Source organism: Chelmon rostratus, chromosome 2 (genome assembly GCF_017976325.1).
Source record: "Chelmon rostratus isolate fCheRos1 chromosome 2, fCheRos1.pri, whole genome shotgun sequence".
Taxonomy (NCBI): domain Eukaryota; kingdom Metazoa; phylum Chordata; class Actinopteri; order Chaetodontiformes; family Chaetodontidae; genus Chelmon; species Chelmon rostratus.
Genome location: NC_055659.1, coordinates 18,015,238 through 18,032,060, shown reverse-complemented (window position 1 = coordinate 18,032,060; position 16,823 = coordinate 18,015,238). Strand labels below are relative to the sequence as shown.

General features: G+C 41.7%; 1 protein-coding gene across 2 annotated transcripts in view; it reads right to left on the bottom strand.

Annotated features, from left to right (window-relative positions):
• The window catches only part of dip2bb (disco-interacting protein 2 homolog Bb), a 47,395-nt gene that overhangs the window by 3,292 nt on the left and 27,280 nt on the right, over positions 1-16,823 (bottom strand). Inside the window, exons 18-38 of one of the 2 annotated variants that reach the window (XM_041954603.1) lie at positions 16,081-16,220; positions 15,145-15,281; positions 14,948-15,028; positions 14,680-14,807; positions 14,311-14,425; positions 7,960-8,161; positions 6,899-7,011; positions 6,600-6,623; positions 6,005-6,085; positions 5,778-5,901; positions 5,528-5,649; positions 5,325-5,436; positions 4,222-4,331; positions 3,168-3,298; positions 2,885-3,053; positions 1,772-1,942; positions 1,602-1,663; positions 1,030-1,087; positions 867-941; positions 582-756; positions 229-352 (exon numbers count right to left, since the gene is read on the bottom strand). In XM_041954603.1, the coding sequence (XP_041810537.1) occupies positions 229-352; positions 582-756; positions 867-941; positions 1,030-1,087; positions 1,602-1,663; positions 1,772-1,942; positions 2,885-3,053; positions 3,168-3,298; positions 4,222-4,331; positions 5,325-5,436; positions 5,528-5,649; positions 5,778-5,901; positions 6,005-6,085; positions 6,600-6,623; positions 6,899-7,011; positions 7,960-8,161; positions 14,311-14,425; positions 14,680-14,807; positions 14,948-15,028; positions 15,145-15,281; positions 16,081-16,220 (2,454 nt within the window). The remainder of the gene's footprint in view (positions 1-228; positions 353-581; positions 757-866; positions 942-1,029; positions 1,088-1,601; positions 1,664-1,771; positions 1,943-2,884; positions 3,054-3,167; positions 3,299-4,221; positions 4,332-5,324; positions 5,437-5,527; positions 5,650-5,777; positions 5,902-6,004; positions 6,086-6,599; positions 6,624-6,898; positions 7,012-7,959; positions 8,162-14,310; positions 14,426-14,679; positions 14,808-14,947; positions 15,029-15,144; positions 15,282-16,080; positions 16,221-16,823) is intronic. The other variant, XM_041954612.1, reaches the window with a different exon arrangement.

The window sequence follows — 16,823 nt, the reverse complement described above, 5'->3', positions numbered from 1 at the left end:
AGTGTAGCTTGCTTTAATCTGTACAAAAACCAAAGTGAATAAATACCAAGTTGTGGTTAAACAAAGAAGATATAACATGTTAACTAGTGCGCTTTCGAAGTCCCAATAGGTCTATTTTTTTTATAATCATACAGAGCCACGCTTATTTCAGCACTACAGATAAAACAGTTAAACACAGTCTAACTAATAATATGTATGTAGGAATTTGTATTTGAAGAGCATCCTCACCTCTCAGCAATACTGCGGTGAGCGCGGGACACTGAAGTTTCAATGTCGATTGGATGGTAGCGCAGCCCTCTTAGCTCCAAGGTCTCATCCAGTGAGCCCACCACAAAGAGAGCATCATGCCGATCTGACCACAGAAATACAGGCAACATAATCCAACCAGAACAGTATGCAGGCACAGTAGAAGAAAAAGTGTGCCTCCTAGTGTGTGCTTACTTCAGTTTAAGTTTGAAGGTTTCATTTATTATGTAAAAAATTCTGTTTTAATGTTCTTGTAATTTACAATCTATTTCATAATAAACTCATCAAGACTGGAGAACTAAATCTAGACTTTAGCTGTGTCAAGATCTATTTACCCCCACTGGCATCCAGCAGCTCAGTCCTCTTCACAAAACCCAAGTATCCCGTCCTGGCCCATAAGGTCTGCGGGTCTCCAAAGCTGAGCTTGGTGTTGAAGTGGTTGGCCTGGAGACTCTCCTCTCCATAGATGGTGTAGTAACCACTGGCACTGTGAGGGCTGTTCACCCAGATCTAAGAGAGAGGAGCACACACACCTCACAGCTGGTTTTCAGGAAGAAGGAGGTTTTACCCCAAGTCTGTCATGATATCAGCATGAGCGTCTGTTCAAGGCTCCCTCTTACTTCTCCAAGATGAGAATCTCCCAGGGGACCTCTGGTCTCTGGATTTACGATTATCACCCGAACACCTGGCAGTATCTTTAGATGGAAAAAAAAAAAACACCACTTGAACCTCATAATTCATTAACTGAGTCAACACCACGGGAGTACATATGTAGCATCTCACCTTGCCAGACTCCATTAGAGGAAGACTCTGAGGTGCTCCTCTCTCCACCAGCCTCACTCTACAAAAGCCACACACAGACGCACACATATACAATCATTCATTAAAAAATAACAAAAACCTGCAACCTTTTATTTCCGAATGAGAATTATCCATCTGAATGGATGAATGTGCTCTACTGCACGTCTACTTACACTGTTCAGGGCTGCTGGGTTTATGAGGTTTATGTGTGTTTTTTTCTTGTTTCACTGAGGATCTAAGGTCTGATGACTGTTGTTTTCATGTAACACTTTCACTGACTGCTTCATCATGTAATCAAGTTAACTGCAGCCTTTAGTTGAATATGATCAAATATCTTTCAGGCCTTTTTAATGCTGCATAGAAAAAATCCCCACAAAATTAAATGTGATGAAAACACAGTCTGCAATCCACACAGGAGGCACATCATTACTCAGATCACATCAGTTAAGACCTAAACTCCAGAAACTGTACACAGTAGGCCTGACACCATGCAATTTAAAATTTACAAAGCTCAGTTTAGGACAATAAGCCTTTTCAAATGTTGTTCTTCTTACCTGTCATGGCGGAGGGACTTCATGTCCACATAAACAGTACAGGGATCAGGACCAGTGGTGCCCTGTAACAGACAAAGAACAGGTACATACGGGCGCCACTGGTTCTTATCTAGGGGTAAGTCAATGTTTACTTGATGGTATGTGAAGCGAGATTTAATAGGTTGGTGTACCTGCAGGCAGACGGCAAGGTTAACCCTGGAGCCAAAAGCAGTGCTGACGGCTCTGGACGACAGCCCCACGTCCTTAAACAGCTTGGAGAAGGAATGTGTGAGGGCGAGGCGAGGGCGTTCCTCCGCAATCACCACGCAGCTCCGCACGCAAGACAGGTTTACACCACGGGCCTAAAACACACCCACACAAAATGATCAAATCCTTAAGAAATATTCCATGTCTGCCATTCAGTGGTGGAATGTAACTAAGTACATTTATTCAAGTACTGTATTTTTGTACCAATTTGAGGAGCTCATACTTAAGTCTTTCTTTATACTTCTTCTCCATGAAAGTGCATATCAGAGCAAAATATTGTGCTTCTTGATTCACTACGATTATTTGACGGCTTATTATGAGGTGCTTATAAAATACGATGTTTTATTATAAATTAAATTAAGTAACACTACAAGTACAGCTGAAACTATCAGTTACTCAGTCGGTTAGTTAAAGAAAATTAACTGGCAACTAACTATAAAAAAACATTTCATCGTTCTAGATTCTCAAATGTGATCATTTGCTGCATTTCCTTTTACTCACTTTAATTATTTGAATTTATTTGTAATAAGTTTGAGGTTTCGACTGCTGGTTGGACAAAACAGACATTGTGAAGGGGTTCCTTTGGGATCTGGGTGACAGTACTCCTCACTACTTTCTGAATTTTTAACAATTGATCGATTAATGGAGAAAATACTCAGATGATTAATCCATAATGAAAATAATCATTAGTTGCAGTCCTATACAAAACAGTCTACAACCAGCTTCACCTCAACCAGCTACAACAGAAAATCCTGCTTTTACATTCATGCATGAGTAATAATAATCTAATCATACAATATATAATAGTATAACAGTCACAGGGGACATTTTTCTGCATGAGTACCTTTACTTTCAATACTTTAAGTACACTTTCCTGATGATACTTTAACTTAAGTACCATTTTCAAAACAGGAATTTTTTCTTTTAACAGAGTATTTTTATAGGGTCATATTAGTATTTGTACTTCTGTAAAGGATCTGAATACTTTCTCCACCAGCTCTGACATTCATGATTCTCTCTCTATATGCAGTCCTCACCTTGAGTAGCTCAGTCTGAGTACCCAGTCCTTTAGTGCAGAGCTCCATGACAGAGTAGGAGCAAAAGGTGTCTCTGATACGGTACTGACTGAGCGTGCTCAGCCACAGGGACAAGCAGCTCTCCAACTCGAAGGGAGGAATCAGGATGGATTGGTGACCTGAGTAGACACTAAAAGACAAGACATGAAGGAAAAAAAGTAGATGAATGGATGAGGAACAACACCATAGAGACCAAAACTGTGGTGCGTAGCATGTACGTTTTGCAGGTGATGGTTTACTGTACCTTGCGAGGCACCACAAGACAAAGCCCAGACCACAGTAAGGATCCAAGCAGATGGCTATTTGGCGAGAGGAGTACAGTTCACACTGCAGCTTTATAGAGCGACAAAGTGCACTGACCGCTGCATGAGAGATCTGCAACAAACAAGAGGATGCATTATAAAGCCAAAGGCAAATATCCCACAATTGCATATCATCAGTCTGTAAAAATGTTTTTGTTCTTGATAATATTCATCAGACTCTGTCAACCAGTCTGCCAAATTTTTCTTTGTGATGTCTTTTACATCTTACCGTGGAATACCTTTAACAATGTAACAATAGCTTATGTCTGCACATAAATGTAGTACATAAATGTACTTAAGTAGAGACTTTGTATCTCTTCTAGCTCTTCTATGATGGATTTCTCACTGTATGTTTTGAACATTGGTGCAGAATGGCAGGTTTATAGGATACCATAAGATGCAATAAGATACCATTGACTTGATTCTATTGCTCTGTTTGCCAGCCCACAATTTTCACTTTATCTTCACTAGCTTGAGACAGAGGTAATTTCAGGTAGGCTGTAAAATAGATGATAAACTGGTCTCTCTATCACTCATCAATGAGAACATTTCCTACTCCTGACAGAATGATCACACCACTCGCCGGTGTGATCACCGCAAGAACACAAGATGGCTGAGGACATCCACAGTTCAATTTCTGCTCAGCACTTAAACCACTTCTCACAGGCCATGAAGCTGCGACATTTACATTCTTTAAACCTCTCACAAGAGAGCGCTGAGAGTGCACCACAGCAGTAAAGTTGCAGCAGGACAGTTAAACAATGAGGTGAAACTCACTATAAACTGCGAGCTCTTCGCTTGTAGAGTCAGGTGATAAATATTTGCAGGTTCATCTTACATTGTTTTCATGTTGATATTTGATACGTTGTTATTAGAGAAATGTCGATTACAGCTGTTTTAAGGTGTGGAGACCCAATGAATGAGAGAGAGAGCAAATGTATACTTGATATCATAGGAATATTGGATTGGGATCAGGAGCAAACAGAAGTGTCTCACCTTTACCCCAGTGAGCATGCCTGTAGTGGACACACTGAAGTCCAGATAAGCAATCATCTCTGCTGTGGGCGGCTTATAGATCTGTGGAGGCCGACGACGAGGAAGGTCATCTGCAGACAAGAACAGTGCATGTTTTATAAAGAACAAAGTAAACATTAAATTATACAGACATACAATTATGCAGCAAAAATGTATTACTACCAGATGCATCTAACACTGTCAATTATTGCTCTCAGATACTGGAACTAGAATCATATATTATTTACTAGTCATGCAACTCATTTAGTTTTATTGTTCATGTCATTAGAAAGAGCTTTACAGACCATAATGCCCACAGGGATATAAAAAACAATATATATAGTAAAAGGAAAACAGAGTAGACATTCAGTATAGCTGCAAGCAGCAACAAAAAGTGCACCAACCACTTATCTATCCACAAGTTTGTCTATCCACTGAGCAATTTTGGTAATAACTGGAGCGTTGCAGAGAAATGTCCCACTTCCTGTTTGTCTCAATGCTACAAACTCTGTCACAGCAAACGGTCCACAAAAACTGACACAAGTGTTTCTGACAGAACTGTACACGTCATACACAACCAACTTTACACACACTACGACAACAACTACCCACAACTCATTAACCTATTTTACTGTCTTGAATTTGACTCATGAGAAAGTCAGCTACTGAAAACAATGCATGTATCCTTTATTGAAGAGCACAGTCATTTCTTACTACAAACACGCAGCAAAAACAGATAAATTAGGAAGACACACATGTAAAATTATTTTCACTATCTTTCTTTATTTTAACCAACTGTCATGAAACTTTGCACAGCTCAAGTGGATTTAGGTTTAAGGTTCAAATTTGTGTAAATAATGTCAATGTAAATAATGTGAATGTGTAAATAATAAAATCAGTGATGGCTGAATTCCATTTAGCTGCTTCGGGGTCCTTGTATTATGCATGCTGGCTCACTGTTGCAGCTTATTGGGACACTTAAATATAACTGAGCCATCACCAGTGTCATTATTATTATGTTATTTTTCCTACAATGACAGGTCCAAGCGTCTGCTAGAAAAAAGGCCTGTCCTTTGTTATCTCACCTGTGTCAATGATTGTTGGCCATGTTTTAATGTTCACAGAGGCAGCAGCCTCTTTGGAGCGCAGAGTCCTCATGAGATGTTGAGTGGTTAGGATACATGCAGCTTTACTGACCTGGTAACAAAACACAAGCATGATTCACTTGAATAGGAGAAGCTGCTACAAATAGTCAAGAATGGAAAAAGTGGCAAAAAGACATACTTACATCAATAATCATGCGGACTGTAGGCAGTGTGGCCGCCAGGTTCTGAGGGTGTGGTGGTCTGACGTTCACAGGAACACATCCAGCATAGAGACAGCCATAGAAGGCGGCTATCAAATCAATACCTGAGAAAAAGATGGAGGACAAAGGTGGAGATAAAAAAACAAAATAGAAAACTATCCATGTCTCACAATACTTAATCTCAATGGGAGTACTACGTAAATGCAGACAGGAAGCCAGAGGCAGAACCCACCAGGAGGGTAGAGCAGCACTACGTTCTCTCCAGTGTTAATGCTGCCCTTCTCTGTGAGCGCTGCAGCTATCTTCTCCGCCCGCTTGTGAAGCTGCACGCAGGTCGCTGTGCTGACTGCTACACCCTGAAGGACAGCAATAATGCACAGGTGACATTAATCTTGTACTTTCCAGTTAAAGTGGCATTGATGATGTATTTCTCAGTGTATGAACAGATCACATTGGTACCTTGGCATTAAGAAGAACAAAGAGGACATGGTCTGGGTCTGTCTGGGCCCTCCAGTGTAGAGCCTCGGTCAAATACTGATGCTGAAATAAAAATAAAAAATAATTAGAGGTATGTCCTGGACATCTGATGGTGTGCTTCAATAATCTGTGCACATCATTACAAACACAACCATGGAGGGCGTGTACAGGGAGGAGTTTTGTGCTGATGGAAGAACTTAATTTAAAAAACCTAAATAAAACTAAATAAAGTGGTGCTCAGAGACTGCATACCTCAGTACGTAAGCTGTCTAGCATTAAGTATTTCTTGCCAACATGCAAACAATTTATACCACATACTCTGAGCCAATCCAGCTCTTAATCCAGCCAATAATGAACAACTACTTAGGACGTGAAAGGTACATCTGCAGTAAAACAAGGGACAGCTAGCCAGGTGCATATCTTGTAACACAGATAAAAAATGAAAACATGCACATTTTGCTCGTGTTATATTTTAACACAAGCACACAAACTAAAACCACAATACAATATAGATTAGAGCATGACAATAATAAACAATGGTGTCGGGAAGATGCAAGAGGGGGGCCATAATTCTTACCATCACAGTGGGCCACATACAGAGCTACATCCACAGAGAGACAAGAGCAGAAAGAGAGAAGATTCTTTTTTACATCTAAAAACTGAGCTGTGGCTGAGCCTGGGGCCATTGTTACACTGGAGAGTCGTCAAACCTAACTATTTACCATCATAGCACACTGCAGGCACTGGTTTCCTGCTGACTCTGAAGGGCATGCATGTGGCTCTTTTGAAAACCGTGTAGTTATACAGAGTTACAGGTAATACAGAGTTAGTGGCTTGTTGAAAGTAAGTGAGTTACAGTGTTCATGGTTATGCTACCTTCCGGACAAGATCCTGGTCTTCGATCATCCCGAGGTCCCTGCCTGCAGCCTGGGCAATCCTCTTCCCTGCCACCAGGTTACCCACCATCACAGATGCAGGACCGACACCAACTGCGAGAGAAAAAAAGTGTGTGAGAGATGAGTGGAAGAAAAGTAATACAGCATAATTTATAAAACACCCCTCACAGGTTTTATCCAAGGGGACCTTAATACCTGCCAGAAACTGGCTGTAATTCTAACCTGACAGGACTGTACAAATTCTGGGAATACTGTGAAAAATACTGTGAGAATACAAAGAGTGGAAAATAAGAAAACTGCATTAAATATTAAGGTGAGCAGTGTGTGTCACACTGAGTTAAATGGGGCTGTGTTAAAATGTGTATATTGTTTAAAACTGAAAGAGGATCAATGTGTGAATGTGTTTAGTATTTTTGATAAAAATGTACAATTTGTATAATGAGTAATACTGCATCTGTCTTTGTGTTCTAATGGTTTAGGGGGAAGCCTATACCACTATGGTAATAAATTATTTGAACTTTTGCTGTTTTTATTCCTTGTCATGCTTGAATTTTATGCATAGTTGAAAAAAAGAGATCCACACATCAAGTGGCTCCCATATTGTGCATCTTATTAGACACTGGGATGTGTGTCTTATCCTTTCAATTGTATGCACTTTGTTTGTGTTATGTGTCTGTTTGTAGGTTGTTTTGTTTCATTTGATAGTTTGTGTTTCTGCAGGTCCATATTGAATTGATTTTTGTTTGTGTGTTTGCTTTGGTGAATATTTGGACAAGTTTGTTATGTGTAGGTTGTTTTATGGCATTTGCTGAACTTTGCCACAGCCAGGGCCAACATGGCAGAAATATCACTTTCCCAAATTCAGAAACTGTTATGTGTGTGTTATGTAACACTCACAGCTATGCTCTTATTTCACAAAACACTTCATACCCTGACTGACTCTTGCATGCCGGACAGCAGTTTGTCTCATTATTGCGGATATGGTGAGTCGTTACTCGTCATACATTCCACAAGCCTGGTTTACAGATATGCGTCACCTACCGGGCTGCTTCTGCCGAGGCTTGGGCAGGTTGGTAACACATGTATGGGGACACATGAGGATGTTGCAGGGGTGTAGGTTGCCGTCTAAGAAGAACTGTTTGGTGTCAGAGATGTGGATGCCACCCAGGGGTGTTTTAGGTAAGGTGTTGGCCGGGACCAGAGCCAGACAGTAGAGGCCCACCTGATGGATGCTGTCAATAGCCTACAGAGCAAAGCAAACATCAAGACAAAGTTTGCTGAGTAGAAGTAGTGTGTTGTAGGAAAAAAAAAAAACACCTGATTTTTTAAAAATACAAAGTACACAAAATGCATACTTTCCAAGGATTCAAAGTAGCATAAACATTACTGACAAAATGGTGATTTGGTCTCTGTATTACAGACACATTGAATGGAAATCCTCAACATTGCAGTGTAATAGTATTGACAGAAAATGATTTACCATGCTTGAACCTTGGTAACATTTGTTAATTAGGGACACGGGGCAACGTCCCGAGTCACTGGCTCCTACAGCTATGAAATAGCTGCAGGAGCCAGTGACTCGGGGCGTAGCCCCGAGTCACTTATTACTATCCCGCGTGTTTCTTATTATTAGGGACACGGGGCAACGTCCCGAGTCACTGGCTCCTACAGCTATGAAATAGCTGCAGGAGCCAGTGACTCGGGGCGTAGCCCCGAGTCACTTATTACTATCCCGCGCGTTTCTTCTTCTTCTTCTTCTTATTATTTTTCATCTTCCTCCAAGTTTTCGTCCTCAAACTCGTCCCACAGCTTTGAGAAAACCCTCGCAAATTATATATCAAAACGTGCGTATTGTTCGGGATCGGTGTGCTATTACTTTTCTCAAATTTATCGCAGTTTTTCGCGTCGTAAGACGCGCAAAACTGCGATAAATTTCCCATAAGAAATGAATGGGACGGGCGAAAAAAACAAGATTGAAATTGGAGTTTTTCAAACATCTGTAGCTCAGGCATACATTCACCGAGAGACTTCATTTCAACTTTAAAATGTAGACCCAAGTCTGGTCTATTGGTGTGTTCATCCACATTTTGATTGGTCCTATAGTTTTTGATCAGTCACTGTTCAATGACAGTGATCGTTTGGCGGGAAATTTTGAGATTATAATGGGTGTGTATTGCGCGGAATGTTCGTGCTAGAGTGCGTGCTAGAGTGGCACAGAGTCTAAAAACGATCTGAAAATCTTCTCTTTTTCTCGTCGCTACGGCCACAAATTACACTCTACACGCATAATTTTGGGCTCATTTTGTAGACAAACTTGTCCTCTTTCGTGTGATGTCCTCGAAAAAGCCGAGAGACTTACTGAATTTAAATAGTGAGACGTTTTGTGCAGCCAGCGCCCTCCTGTTCTCCCATTAAGTCCCATGTTAAAATTCAGAGCTGTTTTGTGAGCAAAGCAGAAATGCCTCCTGTCTTTAGATCGCCATAAAACGAAAAGTTGTTGTGTCAGGAATAAAACGAGGAGATGGCCGGACTCAGGAAGTTCTCGGGAGTCCGATGATCTATAGTACACTCTGATACGAGGTACGGTTCTCTCACCAGAGGATTTAGTTCGGGAGGTTCGCCGAACCCAAATCTCACTGCATACAATACAAACTCCTGTTCTCTGAGTCGCAGAGTCTTTTTAAGTCGACCATTTTGTCATTTTTCTAAAGAATATCTGGACATAAAACACACGTACATCTGGCCCAGACTTGTCCGCATCTCACAGTGTAGTCGGTTTTTTGATAGCAGCTACGGTTTTGACACAATCGCAAGTTGTTCGGAAGAAACCGACAGCGAAAAAGCCGCTTTTCAAGGGAGGAGTTTAACAGGTGCAACTGTCATTTACACACACACCGGTCAATAACCCACGCACACACATCTGCAGGACAACCAGCCTGAGAATGATTATCTTAACGAGCTCAGTCAAAACAAGGGCATTGTTTGAAAACAATCTCTGTCCAACAAGCAGTTAAACTCAGCTTCAGAAAGCTCTTTGCCAAAGAGGTTGAGACAGTAGTCACACAAATGCACACACAAAAAGGGCTAACCAACAGCTAAAAAGTGATTAAAAACAGCACGTCAAAACTGAACAGGAACAGGTAAACAGTGGGAGAGGTGCAGAGGTAATTATCAGCAGGTGGGGCAGAAGTTACACAGGCACACACGCACACACACACATTCAGACACATATATACTATACACATCTCCATGTTGGAGCTGGTTGGGCTGCTTGTGTAGTTCAAGCAGACACACACACACAAACAGACGAAGACACACACATACGCAGTCACACACAATGACAGATACATAAACACACACACACAGACAAATGCATAATGAAAACCCCATCCCCCCGCCCCCTTGTTAACGCCGTTAGCTCTGTTAGCTCTGTTAGCACAGTTAGCTCTGTTAGCGTTAGCGCCGTTAGCTCTATTCGCACCGTTAGCTGTTAGCTCCGTTAGTGTTAGCTCTGTTAGTGTTAGCTCTGTTAGCTCTGTTAGCATTAACTCCATTCATGCTTATTGATTCAGTTCATTAATTCATGTTAACAGAGACATGAAGCAGAGGAGAGAAGCAGACACAGACAGCTGAGGTGATCAACAGAGACAGACAAGGAGAAAGCCACAGAAACAGACGAAGACACACACATACGCAGTCACACACAACGACAGATACATAAACACACACACACAGACAAATGCATAATGAAAACCCCATCCCCCCGCCCCCTTGTTAACGCCGTTAGCTCTATTAGCTCTGTTAGCACAGTTAGCTCTGTTAGCGTTAGAGCTGTTAGCTCTATTCGCACCGCTAGCTGTTCGCTCCGTTAGTGTTAGCTCTGTTAGCTCCGTTAGCATTAGCTCCATTCATGTTTATTGATTCAGTTCATTAATTCATGTTAACAGAGACATGAAGCAGAGGAGAGAAGCAGACACAGACAGCTGAGGTGATCAACAGAGACAGACAAGGAGAAAGCCACAGAAACACAGCTGAGAGCAATTCATTAATCAGGGACTGACTACCTCTGATATCTGCTGTTTTCTCAAATTGCAGCCTTTTTCAATTGTCCGCTGCTTCGCCATAGTTTCTCCTAGAGACTTCATTCAAACTTTAAAACGTAGATAATTTTGTCGGCTCAAAATGACCCTCGGCACATTTTGATATCTCTTACGGTTTTCGAGCTATGACCATCGAAGGCCGACGTAAGACGCAAACAACTGCGATAAATTTCCCATAAGAAATGAATGGGGAAATTTCCTCAAATTTCAGCCTTTTTCAATTGTCCGCAGCTCGGCCATACTTTGTCCTAGAGACTTCATTCAAACTTTAAAACGTAGATAATTTTGTCGGCTCAAACACACCCCGTGTCCCTTTCAAAATTTCCCAGGGGGAATTTTCTAGTTATTATTATTTTTCATCATCCTCCAAATTTTTGTCCCTGAACTCGCCCCGCAGCTTTGAGAAAACCCTTGCAAATTATATATCAAAACGTGCGGTTTGATCAGGATCGGTGTGCTATTACTTTTCTCAAATTTATCGCAGTTTTTCGCGTCGTAAGACGCGAAAAACTGCGATAAATTTCCCATAAGAATGAATGGGACGGGCGAAAAAAAAAAGATGGAAATTGGAGTTTTTCAAACGTCTGTAGCTCAGGCATACATTCACCGAGAGACTTCATTTGAACTTTAAAACGTAGATAATTTTGTCGGCTCCAAATGACCCTCGGCACATTTTGATATCTCTTACGGTTTTCGAACTATGACCATCGAAGGCCGACGTAAGACGCGAACAACTGCGAAGACTTTCCCATAAGAAATGAATGGGGAAATTTCCTCAAATTTCAGCCTTTTTCAATTGTCCGCAGCTCGGCCATACTTTGTCCTAGAGACTTCATTCAAAGTTTAAAACGTAGATAAATTTGTCAGCTCAAAATTAATACCGGCACATTTTTTGATATCTCTTACGGTTTTCGAGCTATGACCATCTGAAGACCATCAAGTTTCTCACAAAAATGCTCAGAATCTCTCCCTCTACAGTGGGTGATGTCATAAGTTAGAGTGAGACAGCCGGTGAAAAATCGCCTGAAATGTGTTTCTAAAATTGCCGTAAAATACAAACGGTGAATAGGAGACACATAATTTTGGGATCTTTTGTAGACAAACTTGTCCTCTTTCATGTGATGTCCTCGAAAAAGCCGAGAGACTTACTGAATTTAAATAGTGAGGCTTTTTGTGTAGCCACCTCCCTCTAGCTCTCCCATTGACTCCAATGTAAAAATTCAGAGCTGTTTTGTGAGAAAAGCATAAATGCCTCCTGTCTTTACATCGCCATAAAACGAAAAGTTGTTGTCTCAGGAATAAAACGAGATGATATTCGGACTCAGGAAGTTCTCGGGAGTCCGATGATCTATAGTACACTCTGATACGAGGTACGGTTCTCTCACCAGAGGATTTAGTTCAGGAGGTTCGCCGAACCCAAATCTCACTGCATACAATACAAACTCCTGTTCTCTGAGTCGCAGAGTCTTTTTAAGTCGACCATTTTGTCATTTTTCTAAAGAATATCTGGACATAAAACACACGTACATCTGGCCCAGACTTGTCCGCATCTCACAATGTAATCGGTTTTTTGATAGCAGCTACGGTTTTGACACAATCGCAAGTTGTTCGGAAGAAACCGACAGCGAAAAAGCCGCTTTTCAGTTAACAGGTGTGTCATTAACTGTCATTTACACACACACCGGTCAATAACCCACGCACACACATCTGCAGGACAACAAGCCTGAGAATGATTATCTTAACGAGCTCAGTCAAAACAAGGGCATTGTTTGAAAACAATCTCCATCCAACAAACAGTTAAACTCAGCTTCACCAAGCGCTTTGCCAAAAAGGTTGAGACAGTAGTCACACAAACACACACACAAGCAGGGCTAACCAACAGCTAAAAAGTGATTAAAAACAGCACGTCAAAACTGAACAGGAACAGGTAAAAAGTGGGAGAGGTAGAGAGGTAATTATCAGCAGGTGGGGCAGAAGTTACACAGGCACACACGCACACACACACACACACACACATTCAGACACATATATACTATACACATCTCCATGTAGGAGCTGGTTGGGCTGCTTGTGTAGTTCAAGCAGACACACACACACAAACAGACGAAGACACACACATACGCAGTCACACACAATGACAGATACATAAACACACATACACAGACAAATGCATAATGAAAACCCCATCCCCCCGCCCCCTTGTTAACACCGTTAGCTCTATTAGCTCTGTTAGCACAGTTAGCTCTGTTAGCGTTAGCGCCGTTAGCTCTATTCGCGCCGTTAGCTGTTAGCTCCGTTAGTGTTAGCTCCGTTAGTGTTAGCTCTGTTAGCTCTGTTAGCATTAACTCCATTCATGCTTATTGATTCAGTTCATTAATTCATGTTAACAGAGACATGAAGCAGAGGAGAGAAGCAGACACAGACAGCTGAGGTGATCAACAGAGACAGACAAGGAGAAAGCCACAGAAACAGACGAAGACACACACATACGCAGTCACACACAACGACAGATACATAAACACACACACACAGACAAATGCATAATGAAAACCCCATCCCCCCGCCCCCTTGTTAACGCCGCTAGCTCTATTAGCTCTGTTAGCACAGTTAGCTCTGTTTGCGTTAGCGCCGTTAGCTCTATTCGCACCGTTAGCTGTTCGCTCCATTAGTGTTAGCTCTGTTAGCTCCGTTAGCATTAGCTCCATTCATGTTTATTGATTCAGTTCATTAATTCATGTTAACAGAGACATGAAGCAGAGGAGAGAAGCAGACACAGACAGCTGAGGTGATCAACAGAGACAGACAAGGAGAAAGCCACAGAAACACAGCTGAGAGCAATTCATTAATCAGGGACTGACTGCCTCTGATATCTGCCGTTTTCTCACATTGCAGCCTTTTTCAATTGTCCGCTGCTTCGCCATAGTTTCTCCTAGAGACTTCATTCAAACTTTAAAACGTAGATAATTTTGTCGGCTCAAAATGACCCTCGGCACATTTTGATATCTCTTACGGTTTTCGAGCTATGACCATCGAAGGCCGACGTAAGACGCGAACAACTGCGATAAATTTCCCATAAGAAATGAATGGGGAAATTTCCTCAAATTTCAGCCTTTTTCAATTGTCCGCTGCTCGGCCATACTTTGTCCTAGAGACTTCATTCAAACTTTAAAACGTAGATAATTTTGTCGGCTCGAACACACCCCGTGTCCCTTTCAAAATTTCCCAGGGGGAATTTTCTAGTTATATTTACATCTACACACAAATGTAGTATTGTACATCATTCCACTTTTACCTGAAGTACCCGGCTCATCCACTGGAAGCTGTCCTCCTCGCTGGCATCTGGCCTCTGCTCCGCCACGATTACAACCCTCTCATCATAAAACACTGTGACTGAAAACACAGCAATCCTGACAAACACAGAAACACACACAAATACGTTTATTATTCTGAGGGTAGGTAGGCGTTTAAACGCATGCTGAAGCACGTTGTTTATATACATCAACATTACATCCAGTCATGCCTCATCTTGGACCTGCTGTGCTTCCTTTGTACCACCAGATGTCAGCAGGGATCAATTAGTATTCACACTTGACCTCAACAGAGGAGCTCCTCATTTTTCAAAACACACTTTGTACAAAGAGGAATTTGGTGGTCTCCTCACCTCCCACGATACACAGTCTTTACTGGCTCCACAGCCAGAGCAGTGGCCACCAGGTCGTCAGCGTTGTGCCTCCGCCCGCTCACCATCAGCAGACCCTCGATCTTCCCCACCACAAAGATCAGACTTCCCTGTACGGAGTGGGGGATGCACAGTGGGGTCATTATACTGTCAGTATACAGATCCATTCAAAGACAGAGAGAGAAGGATGGTTTCCAGGATGGCTCAAGTTACCACAGATGCTGTACTGTAATGAAATAGTGCTACTTACTGGGCCAACAAACCCCAAGAGTCCTGACCGCACAAATGGAATCTCTCCAATGGGAACTCCATTAGCATTAACTGGTATCACCTGAACACATTGACAACCAGACAGAATATTTACCACGAAAAGAAATGAATTAGCTTTGTTATTTCATGAGATTGGGCCAGCACAGGAAGACTGTGGGTATAACTCTGCTTTCAAACCTCAAAGGTGTTTTTGGTGACTCCAGGCAGGCCGTAGTACATGTTGCCCCCAGCGCGGGAGTTTACTATTATCTCTCCTATCTCATCTGTTTTACACAGCTGAGGAGGACCATCTGGCTTAACAATGCACATCAGAGCTGCAGACACAGGAAGATAACAATCAGAAAATATGATCTTCATAACTTAAAAGGTATGCTACAATTATGGTAACATCTCACTTATATGGAAGTCAAAGGTCTATATGGCAGATAAAAAAAACATTCAGGAGGAATATAGATTGTGTGAACTGTGTGATTTTAGAGAAATGGAAAGAGTCACATTTTCTTCTGTATTGTAGATACTATGATGACATAAGAGCACTGATATTCAATTCTGGTGTACAGACAGTCAAAAAGTGAAATGGTAATTTAATGTTGATGCATGCCTGTTATGTAATTATATGGTTATATTTGATCATAAATGTATGAATTTTGTTGTAAACATGAAGGCCTCAAAATTTCAAGCGTTGTTGCTTGGCATTGTTGTATACACCACACAGTAATGAAAAAAATGCATCATCATATATAAATCATGTATTGTGCATGTTCACCATTAAACATTTTCCAAGTTCTTTTTCCAGGCAGCAGTTGGTTCACATTTATGAAAGTGAGAATGAAAATCAACTCAACAAAAAGATTTGAGTTACTGCAGGTGATCTATCACAGGCAACGTTTAACGTTTCATGTTTTTGTTATCCCATCATCTCGTGTTAATGCAGCTGAACCAACACATTTCAAATAAAATTCATTCATTCATTCAACATTCATGTTCACTTCTTTCTGACAGCATACTGTAGGCCATAAATGCTCTTCATGTCAGATTTTCCCACAAGCACCTATCTGTCATTAGTTTTTCATGCTTTCCTCTTGACTCATTTATCTTTCTTTCTATCCTCACCTCCAGGCATGACATGCCCCACATCTTGTACAGTCAAGGCGGAGTTCTTGTCCTCTGTGTTGACCCTGATGACACCGTGGCTCAGGCCACCCATGGAAAGAATGGCACGGGCAGGGAGTGGTGCGCCAGGGACTCCCGGTCTAAACAGGAGAGAGTTTGATCAAACATGAACATTTCCAACCATTCCATCTGCTCTCACAGTTAGCCATCTGCCCACTCACCCATGCACATGGACACATCGGACAGACTACGGGCCCTATCTTACACCTGGCGCAAGGTGGTGCAAGGCGGTGCACAGCGCAGCACAGGGTCATTGCTAGTTTCCAACCGATGCAGTTGTCATTTTCACACCCAGCATCCATGTTATGTAAGTAGCAAATGTACTTGCGGCCATCTATGCCAATGGGTGTGTTGGTCTTAAAATGAGGTGTGGCGCATTGTAGGTGTATTGCTATGTTGAGGCACCATTGACTAACAAAAATATGGTCTAAAGTCAATGGTGCAGTATTTTCGTACATTTTAAAGGGTGCATTATTCAGATAGTAAGATCCTTTCTCGCCCACTTTCACCTAAGGGAGCTTTGGTGGATTACTGCTGCTCCTATAAATGATCTGCTTGTGTGAAGTGAAACCATTTCCTCAGCAGAAATCTGTTAATTTCCATTTCCATTTCCAAAAGCAATGTGCCAGGTGCAGGTGTACCTGGCTTCTACAGGGAATGGGAGATGACTAAATACAACCCTT